The following is a 26,122-nucleotide window of genomic DNA, read 5'->3' as shown; positions in this document are numbered from 1 at the left end:
GCATTTAATCATTAGATCACCTCCATCCGCGTCTCCTAATTAGAGTCCTTACAATACATTTTTATCTGGTAATTAGCTGAGATTGGCTGCTTCCTCTGTGGCTTATTAGAGACAGCCCAGCAGTGGGTGTGAATCACAGTGTCATTTGTCAAGCCTGGTAAGCCCCCTCTCTGCTCTCTTCGGGCTCAGTGTTTATTACCACTTGCTATGTTCAAAAGCTTCCAGAAAATTCTACCTGTCTCTCTTCCTTTGTGGATTATGCTAACTTGGAGGGATTTTATTTTTCGCTGTTGCCTTTTTTTTGGTAGAGTCCTAGTGGTGAGATCTTGGTAAAAGCTACAAAAGTCACATCCTTTCTGCTTTGATGACATTTTATTGTGGGATTTGTCTATTCTTCTTTGCTGTGAGCACCCAAAAAGATGAGCTTGCACTTGCTGAATGAGTTTTGATTTCTGACATTGAAACTAGAACTCAGTAAAGTTGGTGATCTTCCTCCCAAAACTGGAAGGGAACATGCATGAAGGACATTATAATTTTTATTGCATCTTAAAAGAAAGCCACAGTGTTTAGGGAAATGTTCTTAAACTGAAAAGAGAAGCCAAGAAGCAGAGTTAGTCCTCAGAATTGCATTGTGGCTACTATGTATCTTTGCCTTTGACATATGTATTTGATGGTAAGCACTTTAAGGGCAGCAATTAGGTTTTTTTATTCCTCTTTTTGTCATTATAGGACTAACTGCCTTATATTTGCTCAGTTACATGTGTTGAATGTCATGCATAAGCAAGGATAAAATGCTCTGCACAGAATCATTTCCAAAAATGAGTATACAGAAAAATGGAACTGGTTAGTGTTCATTTTCCCCATTAACTATGCATAAGATGATTATATAAAGGATCTAGAATCATACAAGTGTGTGGTTTGACTTTGGGTCTGGGTTGGGAATATGGGCCAATTATTTAATCTCGCCAAGCCTCAGTTTGCTTATCTGTAAAATATGAGTAATAACATCTCAGATATTAGTGGTGGTAAGAGAATTAAAGGAGACCACACAGTGGCAGGTGGTTTCAAACATGATTTTTACAAATGTTACCCGTGACTTTCCAAAGTGCTCTGAGATTCGTAGGCTTAGCAACATCTGAATTATAAAAGCTGTATATTTATGAGCATTAGCCTTTCATGCACTAATTTCCTTGACCCTTTGCTTGGGCTGATGCTTATACGTACTGTTCCTGGACTTGGTCAGTGATTAAGCCCTGAGGTGAAGAAGAGGTCAGCCCCAACTTTTCCCCCCTTGGCTTCTCAGCTCTTCCCCATCCTGCGGCTGCTACTCTGAACTGTTCACACTTAGTTTGCAAATGTGTGTCAGAAAGTCAGGTTTCCAGCACTATAGAGAAAAAGCAGGTCCCAGCATCTGCTCAGCTTGCTGGGGCATTTGTAAGGGCAGTGCCATCTCCATAACTTGCTCTTCGCAGGGATTGTCTATTGCTCACTGAGTTAACATTCTACGCTGAAAATAAAAAGGAAAGCACAACTCTCAATGCTCACAAATTCCATTTCCAGCGCCATGTTTACATTTTTCCATTAGTATTTCTTCATGATATTTGATCTTTCTTTTTCTTCAGATTCATTGCTTTTTTTATGAAACTCCCCCAAACATATTAGGATTCTCATGGCCTTTTTTTTTTTTTAACTAGAGTATGAGTAAAGGTCGAGTCTTCCCAACATATTGGAACTCTCTTTTAATAAGTTCTTTGATTATGATCTCAGAGGAATCTCATTTTTAATACCTTCCACAAATACTGCCTTGTACTTAAGACTGACTGTAGCGATGGCGAATTAGACTTCGTGAAATAGACTTACTGTGGTGAGTGATTTGAAATCTGGTTTTAGAAAATGTTACCAAGTAAGCCTACTTTGCCGAAGAAGTTTCTTGGATTTTAGGGTGGGTCTTTGTATCTGAGATAGCATATAAACAGTAACACGCTGAAAACAACTAAATTCTTCAGCATTGCCAGACATAAAATAATATTTCTGTTCTAACATGTTTTGGAAAAGGGTTATTCCTTTTAGTATTTGTTAGAACAGTACTTCAGGGTGAAGGTAAGAGAGATAAATTGAAACAGTGCTCATTTATTTTCTTTCTTTCCTTCTTTCTTGAGGTAGAGTCTCACTCTGGCACCCAGGCTAAAATGCAGTGGTGTGATGTCAGCTCACTGCAACCTCTGCCTCTTGGGCTCAAGCTGTTCTCCCACCTCAGCCTCCCAGGTGGTGTGAGCCCTGACATGTGGCTAGTTTGTGTGTGTGTGTTTTGGGTTTTTTTTAAATAGAGACAAGTTTTCACCATGTTATCCAGGCTGGTTTCAAACTCCTGGGCTCAAGAGATCCTCCTGCCTCAGTCTCCCGAGGTGCTGGGATTACCAGTGTGAGCCACCGTTCCTGACCTATTTTCTTCTATCCTACTTCAAATAAGTAATATTTATTTACTAACTTGAAGCAGATTATTTACCATTTTATAGAAGATTCAAAACTTGAAGGAAAAATTTTTTTAAAAATTGATACCAAGCCTTTATTTGATAGATTTAATAAAGATTACCCATAAAGCTTTTAAGGATTATTTTCTGCTAACTGATGGAAACAAATGATGGCTTGTGGGATCAGGGCCATTGTGTTTAATATGAGTGATAGGCCACACATATTTGCAGTAGTTCTTGTCATCCAGGAAGCTGCATGATGGCCTTCAGTAGTCTCTCCTGGGCTGTCCACTATGGTAGCTACTAGCCACATGGGGCTCTTTTAAATTTATTAAAAAGTTTAATTTTAGTAAAAAGTAAGTAAAAAGAGCTCTTGGGTTGTGCTAGCATATTGCAGAAAGTTCTGTTGGACACTTGAGATGTACACCAGCGTATTCCAACTTGTATTGCCTAAAATATTCAGCTTTACTGGTATTGCTAAGGACTCCTCTCTGGAGCTCTTTGAGGTTGACAAGGCCTGATGGGCGATTAAAGTAGTTGAGACATCACGATCAAAGAAATGTCCTGACTCAGGCTTTCTCAATCTCACTCAGGTAGGTAGCCCCTTTTTGAGCCTGTAAACACCCTCGTAGCAGCCTTTTGAAAAGAGACTGCTGCCAGAGATATCTTATGCTACATCCTAAGTGAATTGTGTTTACGCAGGACTCAATTTGTGTTTCGGTTCATGGTAGATGTGTCTACTTAGAGAAAGAGCACTGTGCGTGCATCCTCTGTATTACTCCTGCTGGATGCGTGGTTCCTGGGTTGCTCTATTTTCCTGAAGGTCTTCTAAGACGTGTTTTTTCCCTCACAGCTGAATCTGGTATCAAGTGTCACTCTCTCCAAGTCCGCATCAGAGGCTTCTCCACAGAGCTTACCTCATACTCCAACGACCCCAACTGCCCCGCTGACTCCCGTCACCCAAGGCCCCTCTGTCATCACCACCACCAGCATGCACACGGTGGGACCCATCCGCAGGCGGTACTCAGACAAATACAACGTGCCCATTTCTTCAGGTAGATACTCCATGTTTTGCCTCACGTAGAGTTGTAATCCAATTCTTGTAGACCAGCCCGTTTTTAAAAGGTGATAATTAATAGGACAATGATTCTTATTCAGCAGATATTGCGCAGAACCAAGAATTTTATAAGAACGCAGAAGTTAGACCACCATTTACATATGCATCTTTAATTAGGCAGGTAAGTAAATAACACAGTATATGAAATTCTATCAAAAGGTGTATGTGTACATGGATATATATTGATGAAGGAGATTTAAAACCGTTTAGTATGCAAGCATGCTGAAACCTTTTCTATAAGGTTTTTTAAAACTGCAATATATAACATAATTGCTTTTGATTAAGTATTACAATACGATGTGATTATTAGGAAATTCATTTCACACAACAGTGAAAATGAGCCTGTTTAAAGATGGCAAGTCAATTATCACAAGCTACAGTAATCTCTGATCCCTAGAATTAATCTGAGCTCTAAATAATTACTGAGTTTTAATCAGCTAGTGAAATGTTTTGCATTTCTCTTTGATTCTGCTTTATGAATGACTAATAAATTAATATTTCTGTACGGAAACAGAAATAAAAACTCAAAACAATTAGATAATTCCATTTTGAATTTTGCTATTGAACTGTTAAATACAACCATTAATCTTAGATCATTTTGTGAAACCTTTCTCAGGATTTAGCTCTGAATCCCAGTGATTGTATATTTTGGGGAAACTGTATAACAATGACTCTGCTGATTTGGTCATAAATTATCTTCTGTTACATTGTGCTTCACAGGCCATTCTCGAATCTCCAGAAAAGCAGCTAACACTAAATGAAATCTATAACTGGTTCACACGAATGTTTGCTTACTTCCGACGCAACGCGGCCACGTGGAAGGTAAGCTTTCTCAGGCCTGTTTAGTCTTGGACCTTGACATTCATAGAACAGTTTGTTGTTGATAAAATGCAATTGTGCTGTAAGGAAGCTACGTTTGTATTGTTTTGATACTCTTAAAGTGTCCAATCTGTAGGTGTATTTGATTGGGAAAGCAGTGCCATTGTGGCTGAAATGCTTGGATGGAAGACTCTCATTACACGGGCATCAGCGGTGTGGAGGGGCCAGCCAGTAAAATGATCTCTCTCTGGTTGGAATATGTAGAGAAAGGGAGATGACACTGTTGCCCAAAAGTTGAGGTTGCCATATTACTTCCACAAACTTCATGCTGTTAGGTCTTCAGCCACAGCCAATATTTGCAGAGATGTATCTCCAGAGTTAGAACCTGGAGAAATGACCAAACTTGACACAGCCTTCAATAGTTGGATGAAAAGCTCATTCACCCAATTAGTAGAGAAAGCTGTACAATCTAAGTACTAGCTATTAATGGAAAACACAATGTATTATTAAGGATTTGTTTTTTTATTTTTAAGTCAAGAGATTGTTGGCCAGGCACAGTGGCTCATGCCTATAATCCCAGCACTTGAGGAGGTTGAGGCAAGAGGATCACTTGAGCCCCAGAGTTCGAGACCAGCCTGGGCAACATAGTGAGACCCTGTTTCTCTTTAAAAAAAAAAACATTAGCCAGGCATGGTGGCATGCACCTGTGGTCACAGCTGCTCCAGAGGCAGAGATGGGAGGATTGCTCGAGGCAAGGAGGTTGAGGCTGCAGTGAGCCCTGTTCATGCCACTACAGTCCAGCCTGGGCAACAGAGCAAGACCCTTTCTCAAAAAACAACAAAACAAAAACCAAACATTGTCCCTCATAGATATACTAAGGAAGAAAAGTAGATTGTAGACGTTCATTATAACACTATTTGCTATAAAAACATGTCAAATTCCATATCTCTTTATTGGATGCCCCCAGCAGTGCTTGGGGTTATATGGCTCACCTCATTCCCGGTTCAGAGATTTCACTGGTATTTATTCCCTTCTATTAGATTGAGCCCTCTGACATTCTTGGGCTTTCCCATTTTCGAATATTTTTGCTTATAGAAGGGGACAGGTACACTCTGTCATTTGTATTTTTGCTTTTTTTAATTTTTAAACTACCTGGAATTCTTTTAATCCCTGAAATCCAAAACATTTAGAGACATGTAATATAAACATTTGAGGATATTTTTCCATGAGATTGATCTAAACATGATAGGGATGTGTTACAGGATGCAAGGAAAACTTCCTTCACTTGAAATAAATGCCTTCCTTGCTAATTCCTTAATTTTATACTGGAGAAAAACCAAAGCAAAAAATGGAAAAATTTATTTCCTCTGTTAAGTTCCTGATAAATTAGCATTTTAAAAGAAAACGAATATAACCATAGAATTAATTCATCAACTTTACAGAGCTGTGAATATCTATTATGGCCCAAATTATCCTTTCATTTCCATTAAGACAATTGGGCACTGAAGGGAACCTATGTTCAAAATCTTACCTTCTTCGCCTCAGCCTGCCTTAGGAGATAAAATATAAAAGGATCTTTAGCCATGAATGCTTTTAAAAATTTAGGAAGTTGAAGCATGAGGCAGACATTTTCTTCAGATTGCCTTTTATAAATGGAAATGATGAAATTTAAAAATAATTACCAGTTGTGAATATAATATTTAAGCTTAGATCTTCAGATTGAACTTTTTCATTTTGCAAACTGCAGGAAAAAGTGTCATTAATATAAACAACCTTAGATGAAGTACTTAATGACTCATAAATACGTATAATTTTTTCTATGTGTCCTTATTTTCACCATGATCTTAGGCAAAAGATGAAATGCTCAGTTAAAGTTATGACTGAAAAGAGCTTACACATCTTTTTTTGAAAACTCTTGACTTCTAGTTGCTTTCTGCTTAGATGTGCAGTTTTGGGAAACAGAACTGAAGTTTTGGCTTTGTGTGTTGACTCACATGGTTATATTGCTCAACCTGATCTACAGAAATTATTTTATCAGAAGTAGCTTTAAGCCCTTTCAGTTTTATACATTTTGATACTTATTTTAAAACATCAGACAGACAGTGATGAAGATTAGAAGCAATGTTGACTTCTTTCCAAGTTATGTCTCCTAGACGTATAATGCCCAGATTTGTGAAGGAAATTGGCTTTGTCTGTTTATTTGTACCACCTCAGTTTTGTTCCAGTAAATAACAGTGGACCTTCTGTCGTATGCCTTTGGGCAATATATTTTTTAAAATGCAGCTGGGCACAGTAGCTCCTGCCTGTAATCCCAGCACTTTGGGAGGCTGGAGGATCAGTTGAGCCCAGGAGTTCAAGACCAGCCTGGGCAACATAGCAAGATCCCATCTCTACAAAAAATTTTAAAAATTAGCTGGGGGTGATGACACATGTCTCTAGGCCCAGCTACTCAGGAGGCTAAGGCAGGAGGATCTCTTAAGCCCAGGAATACAAGGCTTCAGTGAGTCATAATTGAACCACTGCATTCCAGTTGGGCAGTAGAGCAAGACCCAATCTCTTTAAAAAAAAAAATTGCTTAAAGACTAGACTGCATTTTATATGCAAAGAAAATTGTCCTATCAAGTATATGACATGCCAAATGTTTTCAGTTTGAGATTTTTATTTGTAAGCAAACTCATCCAATTTTTTTTTTTAATCATGAGTGTCCTTTTGATAGTCACCTGGGTATCTTGAACCTACCTCTTCTTATGCTAATATTACTTAAAAACTCTTTGGGAATTTATCGTGTGAATTCTCCTTTCAAGCAATTCATCACACCATGCATTAAAACTTGTCTCATTATCTTCTAAATATTCCATATCAGAAAAGAGAAATTATTATGTAGCTTTAATCCTCACAGTCACCAATTGTAATTGTCCCAACACTGAAGCACCTCTCAGAGTAGCAAAATTCACCACCATTAAGGGTAATTCAGGAAGGAAATACTCCAGGTGGCAGAATGGGGAGGGGTGCAAAATGCTTGTGCTGGAATTGAGTGAGGACTTCACATGGTATGTGAGGTGTGATGTTTATGTCAACTTCTCAAGCCCCAATTGAGTGATCTACTCATTCTGAATAAGACGACAATTTTAAATGACATGGATCTCTTTAGAATATCTTCATGTCCAGCACTGAGTCCGGATCCCTAAGTTTAACCAGGCAGGACTAAAGAAATGATCCCTTGCTTGTTACTGTACCTAGTAAGGGTTAGAGATTCTTCCAAACCCAGAGGAAAAAGATATTAAAAGCTCTTCACCCTTGAGTTGAGATCCTCCTTTTTCATAAATTATTGATGTTAAGGGTCTCAGCTTAGGAATGGCCAGAAAGGACTAATAACCATACAAGATGGGTCTGTAGAAACCATCAACTGTAGGAATATAGTCATTTTGCCATTGAGAGTTCCACTCATGTGTTCCTTTGGCATTTACTCAGTTAAAATACTTGCCCATACATAGTTAGAGCCAACTCTTAGACATAGCTGATCTCTTGTGGGGTCAGTTTACCCCCGGATCCTTCAGCTACACAAGGTGATACTCTTGGTGGTAAAAATCTACTTTAGAATTTTTCATAAGACCTATGGAAGTTTTAAAAGCCAGAAACTATCAAAAGGGGGCAGTTTGATGCTTTGCATGTTTTCTTGTTTAAAAGTAACATTTTCAGATTTGTACACTGGAACCTATTTTGGGCTTGTATGCATATTAAAAACTTTCTTCTGGTTCATTATTATTACCAGAGACTAGATGAAAATGCCAACATGCAATTAATTTATAATTTGGGTTTATTTTTGCTTTTGGAAAAAGACATCCTTAACCATGAGAAGGTCCTCCACGGGGGTGGTAGCTGCAGCTCTTGGGGATGGTGTTACAAATGTGGACTGTTAGGCTGAATTTACTGCTGTTTTTGGAGTCTTTTCTTATAGAAAATGTAAATGTTCTCTCTTTTATACTTGCTGCAGAATGCAGTGCGTCATAATCTTAGTCTTCACAAGTGTTTTGTGCGAGTAGAAAACGTTAAAGGGGCAGTATGGACAGTGGATGAAGTAGAATTCCAAAAACGAAGGCCACAAAAGATCAGTGGGTACGTCCACCATGTTTGAACTTCTTAGCCTAGCTTGGATTGTGCTAACAAGTATAACGTAGAGGCTTTGGCTGCTAGATGGTGTTAGACCAAAGAACTGGTTTCACGTTGTCTCAGTTAAGGGAAGCAAAAAAGCATTTCATCCCTCCTGTTTTGTATACCCACCAGTCCCCCTGCCCTGCTTGCTGGTCTTTGTTGCATCACATGCTAGTAGCTTTTAGGTGGCAATGCATATTAACCCTCACAAACCATTTGCTTATGCTTATTGCATTTTATTTTCTTTTTCCTGTTCCCTGTATTGGATGTCTGTTCTGCCCCCAACCCCGTCTCCTTTTGTTGCCACTCCATCTCCTTTGCTGCTGCTCCTATCCCAGGGTGCCATTCGCACCAACCTCTCACTGCATAAGTGCTTTATCAGAGTAGAGGATGAGTTTGGGTCCTTTTGGACAGTTGATGATGAAGAGTTTAAACGTGGCCGCCATATTCAACGAGGCCGTCCTCGCAAATACTGCCCCGATGAAAACTTTGACGAGCTTGTCGCACAGTAAGAGCCTTTACTTGCTTTTGTTTTTTTTTTCTGCTGTTGCTTTGGCTTTTGCATGGTTGACTCATCCCATGTAGTTTTGCATTTCACCAATAGCAGTGCCACAGCTTTCTGCAACGAAACTAAATTGTGTGATTTGTACATGTATTGCTCTCGTTTCTCTTTGGAACACCAGTGCCTTGAATAATGCTTTTTTGACGTCTTTAATGCAAATACTGGTTGTATTTTGATTCAGCAGCTTACGGGGACCCTAAAACTAAATTCTTGTGCTTAACCCATAATCCCCCCAAGTAAAAAGGGAATTTTTGGTTTTAGAGTTAAAATGTGTGTGTACTACTGGGGTAGATAGATAGACTTCTTCTTACTTGTTCACTCACTAGAATAATGTAAATGTAATGAGGTGAATGATTAAAATGTTCCAAGCATAGGAAGGAAATAAATAGGTAATATCGAGTATACTTCCTTTAAAGGCCTCTGATAAATGTAGATAATTGCTTACTGGAAGGCACTCTTTACCCTCAGTATGCCCAATATATTTTTTTAGTATTTTTATCCTTATGAGGCTAGAGATTTTCTGAAAACAGTATGTTGGCTTCATTTGGTCCAGGAATGGAGACAGCAGCAAATATTCTCAGACCCTCCCAGATTTGGCTAAGACATCCCCTTATTTAAGAACGCCCCTCCCCTGGCATACCCTACTCTCCATATCCCGTTGGCAATAAACGCGCCTTGTAGATGTTCCCTAAAAGCCTTCCTGCCGTCCCTCTAGCAGTCACTGTAGAGTTCAAATCTAGAAGATGCTTATGAGCCAAGATTCTCTCTGCTCACGCCCAGCAGCCCCTGCCGTGAGCTAGCTCACTGCCTTCCCCAGCACAACCTCCTAGACTGCTTGCTGCCTTCCTATTGGAGTCTGGAGTCATGGTAACTCCTAAAAACCTGCAGAGAGGGCCCTGGAGGGAGGACCCAAGCCTGTTATTACCTAAGCCAGAATTGTACACCTAGTTTCCTTCAGTAGCGAAGTCTAACCCCAGAGGGTGCACACAAACCAGCCCTGCAGAGCAGTGACAGGGAGAAAGCCTGACTTTCCTTGGGTTTTGTTAGTGGGGGAAATTGCTGATTTGGAAGGACACCAGCAAGCTTAAAACTTAGCTAGGAACTCCGGAGTCGACTGTGTTTAACTTTGAGTTTTTATCTTTTTCTTATACAGTAACCCTTCCCTTATTAAAAACATGCAGAGCAGCCACGCCTACTGCACACCTCTCAATGCAGCTTTACAGGTAAGATTAATGGCTGTCCCGAATATGCAGCAGAGGCACAGGTCTCCCCCACTCATTTCAAAATATATTAGCCTTGCTCTAATTAGATATTAAATTTTAATTCCGTTAAACTTTTTTCTTAAGTGCACAAAGCATCGTACTCCCTGGAGGCAAACACATCGGGCTGCTTCAGCATTAGCGGGATGCTTAGCATTTTGAATATTGTGGCAAAAAAATTAAAAGTTCACTTATTAATATTTATCAGCAGTATCATAATTTCCATCCTCTTATTTCAGAATTTCACTTGAGGCAAAAATACCACAAGTGTAATTACTCTAGCACAGCTATTAATGTGCTGGATGATAGGCCACTGCGTCACATGACCTTCTATTGTTCAGAGGTTTAAAGAGAAAGCAGGGCTTTGTATTTCTTCTTCTTTTAAAGTCGACTTGAGCATCTTCGCTTCTGTCTGGTGGGGGGAGGATCTGGGTCTGGTTCACTTTATAAAAGTAAACTGTGTCTGTTTAAACAATAGAGGTGTTTAGGAAAACTCTTTAGTTTTCCTGCCGATTGCTCAAGATTACATAATGATCACACGGAGTGTTTATTTCCTACCAAGAACTTGTTACGTCACCAATGGTACCAGGCGGGTTTTGAATAGGTGAGAGATTACCACCCAAAAAAGGAGCTACCCGAGGCAGCCCAACTTCTAGCAAACTTTTTCCCTATTGCACATCTGTGTTCTTAAATATAGGCTACTCCTGTATCATTTCATTCAAGTACCTGGGTATAGTACTCAAGTTCCCCTCCAGAGTTCATCAGTAAGCAGTATCCTTTTGGCCTGTGGTCCTGTTTGTTTTTGCCCCTACCCAGACTGTTCTAGAAGACAGGCCAAGAGAATCTTGGTAACTTTTAAATAACACATTTTATAGATAAATGTGACATTTGTCATCTAATACCATTGTAGTCCTCTGCAGCATACATTCTCAGCGGGGGCTGTATCACCCCCAGATTGGCTCTGAGATACTACAGTGTCTTGTGTCCTTCCAAAGAACCATAATACATGAGTAAATACATTTCTTGGGGTAATGACACAAACAGAGAAACAAAAGTCTAAAAAGGTACAATAATGAAAAAGCTGTTGAGACCTTCAGCATGATGGGAACAGGATGAGGAAGGAAGAGATACTGACAGGAGCTTGGGTCTTGCTCTGCATTAAACAAACAGATATTTATTGAGCACGACTCTGTACCCTACAGGCCCGGTAGTCTTAGGGCTCCTGGGAATTGATGATAGGCCATTTACCCAGTTTCAGTTTAGAGGCAGATTCACTGGCCTTAGCATTTCAGTAATTATATTTATTTATTTTTAGCCTGAACCGGATTTAATAGGAGAAACTACTTTCTGTGTTTCTTTTAATTACTTGTAGTTTACACAAGTAACTTTAGAAGAGTAAATGAAAGCATGCTTCGATGCTGCCACTGTAAATACCATTCATTAGTAACTTATTTTCCCTGGAGTCTTGTGAAGTGTGAATTTAAAGGCTGCTCTATCTGGAGTAGTATTAAGATTACAAGCACATTTTATATTCATGAGGCGGAAAGGCAAAAAAATAGTGATCCTCCGTCCTCTGAATTCTCTTAACTATGTGACTAATTTCAATTAGTATGCTTTGTCATTACAGAATTGTTCAGGTTTCGTCTCTGAACATTTGTTTTTGGCATCTTCTTCAGTAGCCCAAAACTGTCCTGCCATTTTCCAAGAACACTTTCCATCCATAATGAGGCAAGGGGAATAAATTGATATAAATTCATGATTTGAGAAGTGGATTGTTCCCCTCTCTTCTACGAGTTTGGATCCCTGATCAGTAGACAGACACATAAGACAACTTTCTACTGTGCAAATTAAATAAAGATTCTGCCAGCAGGCCTTCCTTTCCATTACCGCCTATTTCCATTTTTCAAGACGAGTAAAAATAATAGTGGAACAATATCTTCAAAAAAAATTACTAGAGCAACATAATGCATGATATACAATATATAAAATAGGACAGCAGAATCCACTACAGAAATAAAACATGGGACTTGGGACAGATTGCATTATGCTCTGAAAAGTGAAGTAACTAAGGGTAACCGTAAAGCTTCGTATTTATAGACTGCCTTTCTCCTGAGGATCTCAGAGTGGTTAATGTTCCAGGAGCCAGGGTGCTTATGGACTTCTGCACAATTACTTAGGCAACTTCAGTTTTTGGCAGAGGTGCCAGCTTGATATGAAACCACATACTTACTGTGCAAGGACCATTTACATAATTAAGTCCATTTTTGTAACATACCTGCTTCTAAGTGGACATCAACTACAAAAAAAAAAAAGAAAAGAACCACTTTGTTAGGCATAAGCAGTTAGTGAAAATTTCTCTAACCTTGGGTGGGTTGTTCTGATCACTTGCTTAACAAAGAGTGTGTTCAAAATGCTGTCTTGTGGATCAGGCACTGGGATCTCTCTGCAGCCCATTTGATCATTTTTTCAAGGAACAAGGCTGGTTTTCATCACTTACATCTTTCTTATCTGAGAACCAAGGGATCAATATAAGTGCTTGCCTTTGGATGCCTTTCACTACTGTGGCTGTTGGGTCTCAGCCCATGTTCTATGATCCAATCCCAATCAGCAGTGGCCTTGACCTAGAATACTTTGAGAGGCAAAGAGAATAAATAGTCATCCCAAGAAGGTTGCCTTCTTAGAGGGTGACCAACTCATCCCAATGAGCACATTCATATCAGCATTTCAATTTTGTCTTCAGAATTTTTGACCAGGGAAGTTGCTAAAATAAATAATTAAGCTAGCAGAAGCCCCACTGTTGCCACATTCTGACCATAGAATAGTGAAATTGTCTTGTGAGAGCTTATCTTACAGTATTTCTAGTGGAGACACTTGGCAGAATTTCTGTGACTGAGAGAGGTGTGACCACTGTTGTCTCAGATAAAAGCAGTTAAGATGCTTGTCCAACTGCAGTTTGCAAAAAAAAAAAAAAACAAACAAATAATAGCTCTGGCAACTGCTCTGCCAAAAAAAAAAAGAAAAAAAAAGAAAAAAGGCTTTATTGCAATTATAAAAGAGCTGTTGGAAAAAGTACTGGATGCAAATTATTTGACACACTGTCGGAGAGTGTGGAATGTTCAGATTTGCCGTTCATCAAAATGAGTTCACCACATTTGGAAACAAAAACAGCATTTTCCCCCTACTTTTTAAAAGAAGGCAGTTATATATATTTACAAGCGGAGGAAAGAAAAAGCTTTGGGCTTACAGGGGGCCAAGCTTTGACAGTCCATTATCCAGTGCTGTGTTCAGTGAGTGTGCACAGGACTTCTAACACAGAGCCTGTACCTTGAAAGCCCTGGCTTTGGGGTTTGTATAGTGAGTGAGGCTGCCATTGTCATACTAATCAAACAGACTTCTGCGGCCCAGCTTTGCACCCTTTTGGCTTTTACTTTGTCTCTAGAGCCAGGATTTCAAGAATAATTTGGACTCTTGTGTAACTGGCCAGCGGAAGTCACTGTGCCAGATTGTCTTGTGACTATACTTTTTTTTCATTAGGATGGAAAAGCGGGCATAGCGTAGTCTGCAAGAAGACAGTTGTGATAAATCTTGGTTTAATTACAGCTGCCAGTTTTTGCAAGTGTCCCCTTTAAGAAAATGAAAAGTCAATGGGTCGTCATCACCACCTGAATGAAACAAATACGGGTGCTTTAGTCCAGTGGTGTATGTAACTAGTGTCTGCATTTCAGACTTGTCCCTTTTATTCAAATGCAGCATAACAGGAAGTAAATAATATCCTACCTATCCTAAATAGGATTTCTTCTTTTTCATTTCCCCAGTTTTTTGATGTGACACTCACGTGGAGTGACTTTGTCACCTTTAATATTGATGTACTTAGGCACCAAAAAGAAATATGATTTAGAGCTTCCTTTTGCCAGAGATCTTTCTCTATAGCCCTAAAATCCCAGGCAATTTGTCAGACCCTGAAACATTACGTGGTGTTTCCTTCAACCAGTTATCTCAAACTGTACTAAACAGATTCAAAAATCATTAAAACAGAAATGATGGGAGGAGATAAAAAATTGATTCCAATTCTATAATCTCTTCCTTTTCTATAGGATCTAAGAGGTAAATGTTTATGGAAGTTCTCATAAGTTTGAGCAGTGCAGCCAGAATAATCTGATCAAAATCTCTAATATCCAATAGTGGAGTCATCAAAATGGATAAAGAAATAAAAATTCCATTATATTTCACTGTGATCTGGAAATATTCAGCTCCTCTTAAAAACGCATCCGACATAAACCTCATATTAGATAGCCTGTCTAAACCACGTGACTACCAAGCAGGACCAAATTGAGTCCTTCCTACCCACAGGCGCTTTGGTCCCCCCGGCCCCCAGTCTAGCTGTTCAAGACCAAGCTTGGGGCAGGTGCCATGAGTCATTTTTAAAGCAAAATCTTTCAACACCTCTTCGAAACTTGTATTTGCCAGCCATGCTACAATTAATTCAAACTGAAGATTATTGAGTACACCCATAATTAGTAGTTTCCTCGTCTTACATACTCTGTGTCTTCATAAATTTTCTTTTGGTTGATGACAGGCTTCAATGGCTGAGAATAGTATACCTCTATACACTACCGCTTCCATGGGAAATCCCACTCTGGGCAACTTAGCCAGCGCAATACGGGAAGAGCTGAATGGGGCAATGGAGCATACCAACAGCAACGAGAGTGACAGCAGTCCAGGCAGATCTCCTATGCAAGCCGTGTGAGTATCGTCCGTCCAAAAGGTCTTTGCTGTCAGACCCTAGTCTCCCTATGTGCACACAGCCTCTCTCTGGGCTTTACATGCCTTTTCTGTGATTTCCAATTTCCCAGAACCAAGCTAGAAGTTTGTACTTCAAGAAATGTTCAGCTTGGTTAGTGCATAAAAGGACTATTTGCCAACTTTCCCATAAAAGCAATTCACAACAATAAAATGGGTAACGGGTTTACTTTTCTTCTCTGCTTTATCACATTGCAGGCCATTACTTAAGCCACACTTCTTTTTCCTCCTCAAATTAATATGCATCCCTATGAAAAAGTTGGCAGTTTGTTCAACATTCGGGTGTGCTGAACGTAACCGAGAGAAAAAGATGCTTGTTTACTCGGTGGTGCTATAAGGTTAACCACGAACACGCTGCCGCAGCATTATTACCAACCATTAATGATGGCACAAATGAAAGGCAGCGTGATTTATAGATTGCTCTTAAAATATCAAAAGGAAAATTAATAGGAGCATTATAGCAGCAGACGGCAGTATAATGAGCGCACATATAACTGAATGAAGTGATGGGCGATGGTTGCCCATGCTGAATGTGAATGGCACCAGGACTGCAAACCACAGGAACGGCAGAGGCCAGGAGACTGTGATGCCCCTGTGAGTGGGTGATGGGAGAAAACTTGGTGTAACTAGAAACCCCTCTCTCCCAGAAAAAGTTTTCAAACAGAGGGAAGAAACTACATTCATCCAAATGATTGGTCTTGCTAGAGATGCTGTGAAATGAGTCGCTCCCTTTTAGTGAGTTTGTTGCCCATTGTAAGGAACTAACCCATTTCATGTTTGCAATACTGTCAGTTTCTAGAATAGGCTGCTCGTCTACACGTGTTGCTTCTGAATTACTAACCAACATCTTATTTTAAGATAATATAAGTAATAGGAATGGAAAATATGACCTGTAACAATTAGGAACAGACAAAATGGGCATCTAATACAAAGAAAAAAGTGTTATCTACCAGCATGATTTGGAGGGTATGGGGAAATCTGAAATTGCATTTTCTAGCATTTGAATTTCATCCCCACAGCACTTTAAAAAGGATCTTTACTGTTCTTTGCAGAAATGGAAATAATCATTTTTAATTTATATGAACAGTATCTTAGCATTTACTTCACAGCGTTTTAAGAATGTGTTTATCTTTCACACTGATGCTGCTATATTTCATCCTTTCCAAAGCAAGTTAGTGTTTCCGACTTTCTCGTTATCACACTTGTATTCATCTGAAATCATTGTCATGACAGGAGTATTTACTTAGATACTAAGGAAGTTCAGAGCAAATGTAAATTGGCATATAAGCTACTACAAGAAATACTCATTAGAGCAAAAATGAAGTTATTGAATGGAAGTGATACTGTTTCTCATAATCTGTACAAACTCCCAAGGTTTTGTTGACATATATTCCTATTATTTAGTATAAAGAATCACTGAAACAAAAAGATATTTGGATACAAGCCACAGGCACCAGTTCAGAGTGATACTTACTGATTTTGCTGTACGAAACAAAGTCACTGCAGGCTTAATTAGTTTAACAAATTTGAATTAACCTCAGTATTACCCAAACCATGTTTTACAACAGTCTGTGATTTTTGATGAAATGAAGGTTTCAACTATTTTTTAAAAGAAACCCTACACAAAGATGTCAAAATGCGTTGCTCAAATCTCACAGGTTTGTGCTGTTTGCTAAATATGATTATATGTCAACAGCAGATTCCCTGCGCCTGCTATCCATGTCATAGACTGTTACTCTTTTTGACCTCATACTTCCATTAAGGGACTTCTGTAATGACAAGTTTCCATTCTTGTCCAGTGTGCATTACCCTGCTATGATGCAAATTGTTTTTCAACCGTTCCAGTCTATTGGAATAAATCAAGCCGTAAACTTTACGGCACGGCTTGAAGGGCCTTGTTAGGAAGGCAGCCTAGCTGATACTGAGTGTTGAAACAGAACTCTTCATTCTTACCCTCTCTGTGACACTCAAATACCACTACATTTCGTTCCTCCTTTGAAACACTAGAAAGTGGTCACATAATTATGGCTTTGGGGCATTATACTTTTCTCCTGATAGGCGCTAAAGGAGCTACAAAGCAAAATACTCCATGCTGTGCATACACCCCCAGAACACAATGCCTTTAAACACCAGTCAGCTTTATTTTAAAACTCTTGTGTTCCCAGAGTGGCAAAACAAAGGAATTACTCAGATGTAAGGAGAAGGGAATTGTGTGGTTTTGCACACAGTTATTCATTGGTAGCCCTTTCGGAAATAGGAGTTGGGGAGAAAGAGTGGGGGCAGTGTCTGCAAGGAGAGGAAGGTGCATTGTGCAGCCCTAACTTCTAGGAGACACGGTGAGTGTATGTGAAGCCTAGTGTCTCATAGATAGTCTGCATCTCATCTGAAATGGATCTTTCATGGAATCCCATCTTTTATTCCTTGAAGCACTGTATGCCTGTGCTCCACCTTTTTGCCACACCCTAGGGGTATCTGCCAGTACCAGAAAGTGTCCTGAAATTGGATTTCATTTCTCTGGAGTTTAGAAACCTTACTGTCTAACCTGGTTGTGTCGCCAGGTGGTCACACGGTAGATGTAGCTAGTTAACATTCGTTGGGGACCCACTCTGATGAGGCACTAGAAGTCGAGCCAGCAGGCATGACAGGATCATTACCTCTGTCCTCACGATAGTAAATAATCCTAATAAATTTTGGCTACAATTTAGGGAGAAAACTTTTTCTTTACTTCTATAGCTTCTAAAATCGATGCATCATACCTGTACATATTTGGGGGGTGGGCATTTGTTATTTTGATACATGTATACAATGTGAAATGATGAAATGAGGATAACTGGGTAAACAAAATATTCTCTGATGTTGTGAACTGTGTTTTGTGGGGCTTTACATGTATCTGATTTTTGGGGTAAGATTAACAAAATATTTGTCAAAGTCTAAAATTATACAGCAAGAACGTCATTGAGATGGAGATGGTTCTGTTTCTCCTAGGGGGTCCCCCATCCCCCCTCTCCCTCCCCAAAGTCTTATATGAGCTTACATTCTTATATCATTCAGTTCTGGATTGTAAATCTGAAAGGATTGATAGAACTGATAAGAAAGTAGGAAAATGTTGATTTGGAAAACAACATTTGAACCTCAATGTATGGCTAAAACACAAATTTCAGTCATTCATAAAAGTTGCAGTTCTCAGCAATGAAAGTTTGAAAATGAAACATTAAGAAATGTTCACCATTGTCAGTAATCCAAGAAACACCGTCTAAGGTAACCTGAGCTTACGTTATACCTGCTAAGCAACAAAGTATTTTTTAAAAATAATACTTGCTGCTGATGAGATTGAGCTTAAATTGATAGCCCCTTTGGAAGTTAATATCACAGTAAATCATAAGAACCATAAAGATGTTTTGGCCTTTGCTCTAACAATTCCATTCTTAGAAATTTATCCTAAGGAGGTAAATCAACAGAAGTAGGAAGATTAATGGATAAAAATGGTCATTGCATTATACAAACAGTAAAAGGAAAAAAAAAGATGATCCTAAAATGCCTAGTATTAAGAAACTGACATATTTCAACACAGTGGAATCTCATCTAGCCATAAACATTATAAACTGTAAAGCTAAGAAAATAAAAAAAATACTATTCCTGCTGAGTTTACAGTATTTTAAAATATGACTCCAAATAGAAAGCGATTGGCTAAAATAAGAAAACTGGCCTTAAATAAGGGTTTTTGTTTTTTTAAGGATATACCTAATTCTTCCTAAAAGAATGTAGAGTATCCTAGCAAGGCTCGTTCACAGGTGTGTGACATGAGATCACACAGGATCTCATGCCTAAAAGGACACTACAGTTGATTTTATGTGTTCTTTTTATTACCTTATTTTATTTAGAGATGGGGTTCTTGCTGTATTGCCTAGGCTAGATTCAAACTCCTGGGCTCAAGTGATCATCCCTGCCCTAGCCTCCCAAGGAACTTGGACTACAGGCACACACCACCACACCTGGCATGCACTTGCTTTAATGGCATTTCTGTCCTGAAATTTTAATTTTGAGCCATGGACATCAGATTTTAATTTTGCACTGGCCTTTGCAAATTATGCAGCTAGTTCTAATTCTTACTGCAGAAACACTAATATGGCCATTAAAAAAAAAATCCCCATCCCTAATGTTTAATACAGACTGATGGGAGGGAGGGTGATTCCCTGTGCAGCCTTCCTTGCACAGATATACAACTGTTTCCCTTAAATAAAAAATATCTGGCTAGGCATGGTGGCTTATGCCTGTAATCCCAGCACTTTGCGGAGGCCAAGGTGGGTGGATCACTTGAGGTCAGGAGTTTGAGACCAGCCTCACCAACATGGTGAAACCTCATCTTTACTAAAAATACAAGAATTTGCCAGGTGTGGTGGTGGGCCCCTGTAAATCCCAGCTATTTGCAAGGCTGAGCCAAGAGAATTGCTTGAGCCTGTGAGGTGGAGGTTGCAGTAAGCAGAGATCCTGCCACTGCACTCCAGCCTGGGTGACAGAGCACAACTCCATCTCAAAAAATAAATAGATGGAGAGCCATACATAAAATGTAATGTAATGCAACTTTGCTATATTTTGTTTTGCAAATAGTTTTTACAAATAAAGGCATTATTTTTTAAGCTATTTATCTATCATCGTCTAGCCGCCCCCGCCCCCCAAACGCTCTCTAAGCTGTGCTGATTTTAGAGTCAATTGATTCTGAAGGTTCCTGTCTTCAAGGGCAGTCCAAAGCACTCCTCTGTTTGTTTTTAAATGGTTCAGGGGGCCTTTGGGGTTTGCATACGGCATCAATTATTTAGGAAGCCAACCATCCCCATTACCACCTCTTATTACTAATACTTGATAATGTCAGTTTAAAAATCTTCCCTTCTGCAGCCTGCCCCAGAGATGGGACTGTTTTTAACTTGAATGGTTTTTTACATATCAAAAGCCCCTGCAAGACAAAGTCATTTGTATTTGCAAAGGATCAGTTGTAAATATGATTTACGAACAACACTTCTCAATTGTTATCCGAGTGGTTTTGTGTGATCACCCCAGTTCCCCTCCGGGTGAACCACAGTCTGGTCCATAATGAGAAAGTTGGCAGATCTCACCGCAACCTCGAGCATCCCAGTGGCTGCTACCAGCCGGGCCTCATGTTTTGCCTTGTTTACAGCTGACAGTGTTATTATTCTGATCGGGGCTCTGCTTTCTTATCATATTGTTGTGTTGAGCGAGCCTTTTCCTCTCCGTTTGTGTTTCCTGGCAGGGCTTTTCTTGCCTTATTGACAGTTTGTAAAAATATGCATTAATTTGGAGTTTCAAGCATGTATCATGGTGTCTCTTTGCTGTGTTTGCTTGAAGTTGATTAATGATAGAACCTCGCTTGGGGTCGTCCTCTGGAGAGTTCTTTCACAGGTTCTGCATGTTAACTAGCAAAGCAGAACACACAGCAAGCCATGATTAGCCCAGCCTCCTGTGCTCAGTGGTCCCCACAAACTGCCGTTGCATTAGAGATTCTTGTTTCATGTAATTATTTGAAGATCGGTATTCATCCACCCAGGATGCCACTACGGGGCCTGTTATCTGGTACTCAAAGTGTGGTTCTAGGACCCACGGCATCACCTGGGAGCTTGTTAGAGATGCAGAGTCTCAGGCCCCACCCCAGACCTGAATCATGCAATGCATTTCAGCAAGGCCCCCAGGTGACTACAGCCTTAAAGGTGCATTAAAGTATGAGAAATGCCACCAGAAAGGAGAGGCCTGTACCTGTCTAGAGACTCGTCATTCAGAGCAGCACTACTCAAGAGAACTTCCTGCAGTGATGGAAATGTTCTGTCTCTTTGCTGTCCAGAATGGTAACCGCTAGTCACATGGAGCCTCTGAACATGTAAATTTCAGCCAGCACAACTCAGAAACTGACTTAAATTGTGTGTTAAGATTTCATTCCTTTTAAAGAGCCACATGTGGCTAATGGCCACTATACTGGACAGTAGAGTTGTATTCTAGAGTGTGGCTTTTCTGTTGCCCCAAACTTTTAAGTGCTCCTGGGCTGCAGTGGGCTGGAAAGTGCCCACACTGAACCTCTGCTTATTTTTTCCAGGCATCCTGTACACGTCAAAGAAGAGCCCCTCGACCCAGAGGAAGCTGAAGGGCCTCTGTCCTTAGTGACAACAGCCAACCACAGTCCAGATTTTGACCATGACAGAGATTACGAAGACGAACCAGTAAATGAGGACATGGAGTGAATATCGGGGCGGGCCAACCCCGAGAATGAAGATTGGGAAAAGGAAAAAAAAAAAAAAAAAACACACGTCAAAAGTTAGCAGTGAAATTGTTCTCCATTTGTTGTACAGTCTGGAGGATTTTCACTACATTTTGACAACTCTGAAATGTGTTAACTCTTAGTGCCATCAAGAACCCCATTTGGGAGTATTTTTGATTTTTCTACTTTTTGTTGAAAAAAGGAATTTGTACTCTGTGCATTGGATGGACTTGTTTGGTACTTGGGATTTTCCTCTCTTAACCGTCAACATCAGTGTTGTAAATTTGCTAAACTGATTCACTTTTAGCAGCAGACTTTGAACTGCAGTCCTGCCAACGTTGGACACTGAGGACGCCCGACGGAGCTTGTGCACCTAAGCTGCAGACCAAGCCTTTGCCCAGAATTTAAGGATTCCAATGGACGACCTATTTGCACAGTACTGCATGTTGATTATCACTGCCTTTACTCCATTTTTTTTTTTTTTTTTTTTTTTTGCTTCCAGTTGGGATGGGGAAGGCCTTTGTGTGTGTATTGGGGGGAGGGGTTAAAAAATAATTATCCCAAACTTTTTAATGTATTGCTTTTTTTTTTTTTCTTCTACTATACCATTTTAAGTTCTGACCTCAGGCCTCCATTTGGGCCGATGGCCTCTTGGAGGCTTAAAGTTTTCTGTACCTTGTGATGAATGTTAATAGGTGTTTTTATTATACAAAGCTGAATGTCATTTCTTGTTTGTAGCTTTCTGTCACTCATTCCATCTTCCTTCAGACATCACCGTTTCTCTAAAGTCAGAAAACATTCCATTTTGGTCTTTTTCAAAAAGGTCCCAAATGCTGCACTCTACACATGAAGGCCCTCTCACACAGACGTGACGTCCTGCCAGAAAGAGAATGAATGACAGAAAAAAAAAAAAAAGACAAACTCTAGGAACAATGCCGATTCATTCCATGCAGCAGTATTGGGGGTGGTTGGGGTGAGGGATGTTTCGGATTTTCCTTTTTTTTTCTCTCCTTTTTGCAGCAACCATCATTCTTAATAAATGCCACCACATTCTACCAGCACAAGGAAACATAGGCAGCACCGAAAAAAAAAGTTCATGCTAATTAGACTGACGGTATGGCGGTGAAAGGCTCTCCCTTGTGGAACCAATTTGCCATGGGCCTTAGGAGCTCTGTGATAATGAGTGTGGGTTGGTTTTGTTGGCAAATTGGCCAAAAACCTGGCCCTGAAAGTAGGGGTGGCAGCAGCGCTGAGTTTATACAGTAGTTCAGACCTGCTTGGTGGCATTAAACTGTTCGCATGCAAATTCCGTTTCAGATTGAACTTCTTAAGAGAGTTAATGAGGACTCAGTTCAGCAAATGCTAAAGTGTTAATTTCAAATATGCAAATTTGGTACTACAGTTTGTTTTGCAATATTATATCACCAAGCCAGTATCAGAAACTCATAGAAGATATCATGTAGGTCCTGGGCTTTGGGAGTTCCCACACATGGTATGCAGAATGTGATGGTTACAGGTCAGTACAACCTCAGTCCTTAGAACCCCTCTACACTTCTACTCTGCACCCACTTTTCCTGTCATTTATTTAAGACTGTAGCTTTTTTTTAGTTCGAGAGCCTTTCGAAGCTTAATTTATATTCTTTGTACCTTTTTTTTCTAAAATTACCAAAGATATTACACAAAGGTAAATTACGTTCTCTGTTTTACGCTTTATCTGATGAAGCCAAATATCCTCTTATTGTTGATCAAAGGAGGCAAAAGAATTTAGAGGCAAATGACAAGCGATAGGCTATTGCAACCTGAGAAAGAGAACTGCTCCTTCATCATAGAGTAAATTTAGAAGACCAAGTAGAAATGGAACCAAAGTCGTTACTTTTTTCTAGTAGTTATTTTTCTTTTTTCTTTTTGTGTACCTCTACAGAGACCAAAACTCATTTCTCTTAAAGAGATTTTATGGGGCTACTGCAGATAAAAATAGGAGACGATATTAAAGGAGCTACAGAAGGAAGGGAGTCCCATCTCAGAAAAAATGAATGTATGCCACTGCAATTAGAGTATCCAATAAAGGAGACAGTTTAGAGTCAGAACAGAAAAGCTTCCATAAGTGAACTAGATCACATAATAGCATTTCTAGAAAAAAAGATATTTTTAGATTGTATGCCACTTTTGTTTAAGAACTGTGCTGTGATCACTGTATTAATTTTACTTAATCTTGGCATATATCCTTCAGTTTGTTTTTATTTTTAATTTTTCCTTCCTTCCTCTTTTCCAATTAGGCTTTGGTCAGCATTTTTCATTTAAATAAAAGTAACACTCCCATCCACTCATAAGCTTGGTACAAAAACTTCTCTGGCAGTTACTTTTGAAGCTTCACTCTGCTTTCTGTATAAAGGGCAGTCTGTGGTCACGCAAGACTTTAAAAAAAAAAAAAAAGAAAAAAAAAAGTTTTCCAGGCAGCTTCATGATGTGCAGGCAATAGCCAGACAGGGTCATGGGAAGGGGGCCCTGTGCTTCTAAACTGAGTGGTTGCTGGTTAGTTTGGTATTCAAAAGAGGATAAAAATCTGGTAGATTAGTTCATTCTCAGCATGTGTAGCTAGACATGAGTAAAGATAACAGCATGAGAAACTGTTAGTACGCATACCTCAGTTCAAACCTTTAGGGAATGATTAAAATTAAAAAAAAAAATACATTTCACTCAGTTGCACTTAGTCGTATGTCTTGCATGCTTAGTCTAAAGACTGTAGCAAAAAAAAAAAAAAAAAGAAAAATTAGATTTTACATATCTTTGCAGGTATCACAGCCTTGCAGAAGAACCAACTGAAAAAAAAATATTCTCAGGCTTTACAGCAAGCAAACTTCACTATGATTTTTACAGTTCCGATTCTGTATCCCCTGGGGGTTATCCCAGTTGCTTCTTTAGGATGGGGTTTATTATGTTGTACATATATCCCGATGTGTCTGTGTGAATCTTTGTCTTTTTTGGGGGAGGGCGGAGGGCGGTTCTTTTTTTAGATATTGTTCCTAAAAAGGAATAAATGCATACACCTGTTTGTCAAAACACCTTTGCTTTTTGTGCAACTGCTTTATATTAACGATACTAAAAAAAATAGCTTTGGGAAAAAAAACTACTGTATGTAATGGAATTGCAGAATATGCTGCACATGTATTTTATTTAGTTATCCTTGCTTTAAGATTTCGGATGACATTTCCTGACATGTGGGAGGGAGAAACTCCCTTTTTTTTCTGCTTTTAAATTGTAACATAGTTGAAGATTTTTTTTTCCTGTTCTCATTGATTGGAGCATTTTGTACAGGTTTTTTGTGTGTGTGCGTGCGTGCGTGTGTTAATCTGTTTTTTGATACATTCCTGTCCCTTCTGTTTATCCTACCACTGCCTTCCTGGCTATCTTAAACAAGTTCATACATTTGAAAAGAAAAAAAATATGTTGTTTAAAAACTGTTTTCTCCTGCTGCAGTAAATATTTTGCATGATGAAATTCCAGGGTCACACTTTAAAAGTTTATCAGTGAAGTAGTGATTAACAATGGGGAGTGAACTTTTTTGTATTAAAAAAAAATTTTACACGGTGCCAAGATGTAAAGAAAATTTGTAACTTTTTTTTTCCTCAAAGAAAAGCGTACTTAGGGAGGTAGTCCTGTGTGTCAGACAAATGCACTGTCAGGAATGAGGGTCGAACCTACCTGTCCTAGAGTCTGTCTTGTAAGATGAGTTAAGCTGCCACCTTGGACCAGCAGCAAAATGGAATATCAAGGCTTATGTACATACATGAAGAGTTACCGCCATTCCTGCCACCTTTGGACAGCTCAAACACCATCCCCAGAATCCCGTCAGACCTAGTAAAGAAAACCTTGGATTCTTAACCCAAGATATGCTCTAAATCACTAGCTTTTTTTTTTTTTTTCCTCACACACAGAAAAAGAGTTAAAAAATATGTCCTCTCTTTCCACATTCCAGCTGAGCTCTGTTTCCAAAGGCAAAAAGAAGAGTGTGCTTATTCGGATTTTGAATCTTTTTGGTACCCTTTTGGTAATGACATAGCCTCCTGAGATTTTGGATGTCTTCAAGGTCTGTTTTGCTTTTTTATCCTGAGAATCAGATTTATAATGCTGAAAGCATTTGTTGGGCCTAGTGTAGCTCATGCAATCTCTGCTACCCATAAGCCTTGATGAAGATGATAGAGTCCGGACTGTGAGCATGGTGCTTCGTGTATATGTGCTGCCAGTAACAAGAATTTTTTTGCTTTGTTTTGTTTTGATAAGGCATAAAAGAAACTCATTCCTTGACATCAACTGTAATTCCATCATTCCATGTCTGCGGATACAGACAATAAAAAAAATGTTGTGTAGTCAGTACTAATTACTGACATTATAGCATTCTCAAATGCAATAAAAATGCTGGTTGTTCACACTGGTAGTAAAAGTCGCCACAGCCTAAGTTTCTTTCCCCTTCTGACCTGCTGATACTGTATGTCAGGCATATGCCTTAGATTTCTCACCAGCTGCTTCCAATGCAGAATTAAAAATCAATCTTAACTGAAAGCTTTCATCATCAGGGAAGGCTGAAGCTCTTATCCTCAGGATTTCCTAGTGAAAGTATCCACTTAGAGAATTGGGAAGTAAAAAAAAAACAAAAACTATCTTTTGAGGAAGCACACCCTT

General features: G+C 39.3%; 1 protein-coding gene across 12 annotated transcripts in view; it reads left to right on the top strand.

Moving 5' to 3' along the window:
- Window positions 1-25,886, top strand: part of FOXP1 (forkhead box P1) — a 635,379-nt gene extending 609,493 nt beyond the window's left edge. For 9 of the 12 annotated variants that reach the window (XM_064361902.1, XM_064361896.1, XM_064361897.1 and 6 more), the window contains 7 exons: window positions 3,325-3,526; window positions 3,630-3,709; window positions 4,309-4,410; window positions 8,402-8,523; window positions 10,275-10,344; window positions 14,957-15,123; window positions 21,281-25,886. In XM_064361902.1, the coding sequence (XP_064217972.1) occupies window positions 3,325-3,526; window positions 3,630-3,709; window positions 4,309-4,410; window positions 8,402-8,523; window positions 10,275-10,344; window positions 14,957-15,123; window positions 21,281-21,425 (888 nt within the window). In that variant the 3' untranslated portion in view covers window positions 21,426-25,886. Of the gene's footprint in view, window positions 1-3,324; window positions 3,527-3,629; window positions 3,710-4,308; window positions 4,411-8,401; window positions 8,524-8,897; window positions 9,068-10,274; window positions 10,345-14,956; window positions 15,124-21,280 lie in introns of all 12 variants that reach the window. The other 3 variants (XM_064361903.1, XM_012474083.3, XM_064361904.1) reach the window with 2 other exon arrangements.
- Window positions 25,887-26,122: the final 236 nt, after the last annotated feature.

The sequence above is a fragment of the Aotus nancymaae genome, unplaced genomic scaffold, assembly GCF_030222135.1.
Source record: "Aotus nancymaae isolate 86718 unplaced genomic scaffold, 86718_ANA_hifiasm-v0.15.2.pri h1tg000046l, whole genome shotgun sequence".
Classification (NCBI taxonomy): Eukaryota; Metazoa; Chordata; class Mammalia; order Primates; family Aotidae; genus Aotus; species Aotus nancymaae.
Note: the sequence above shows the minus strand (reverse complement) of the source record. Positions and strands in the feature narration are given on the sequence as shown.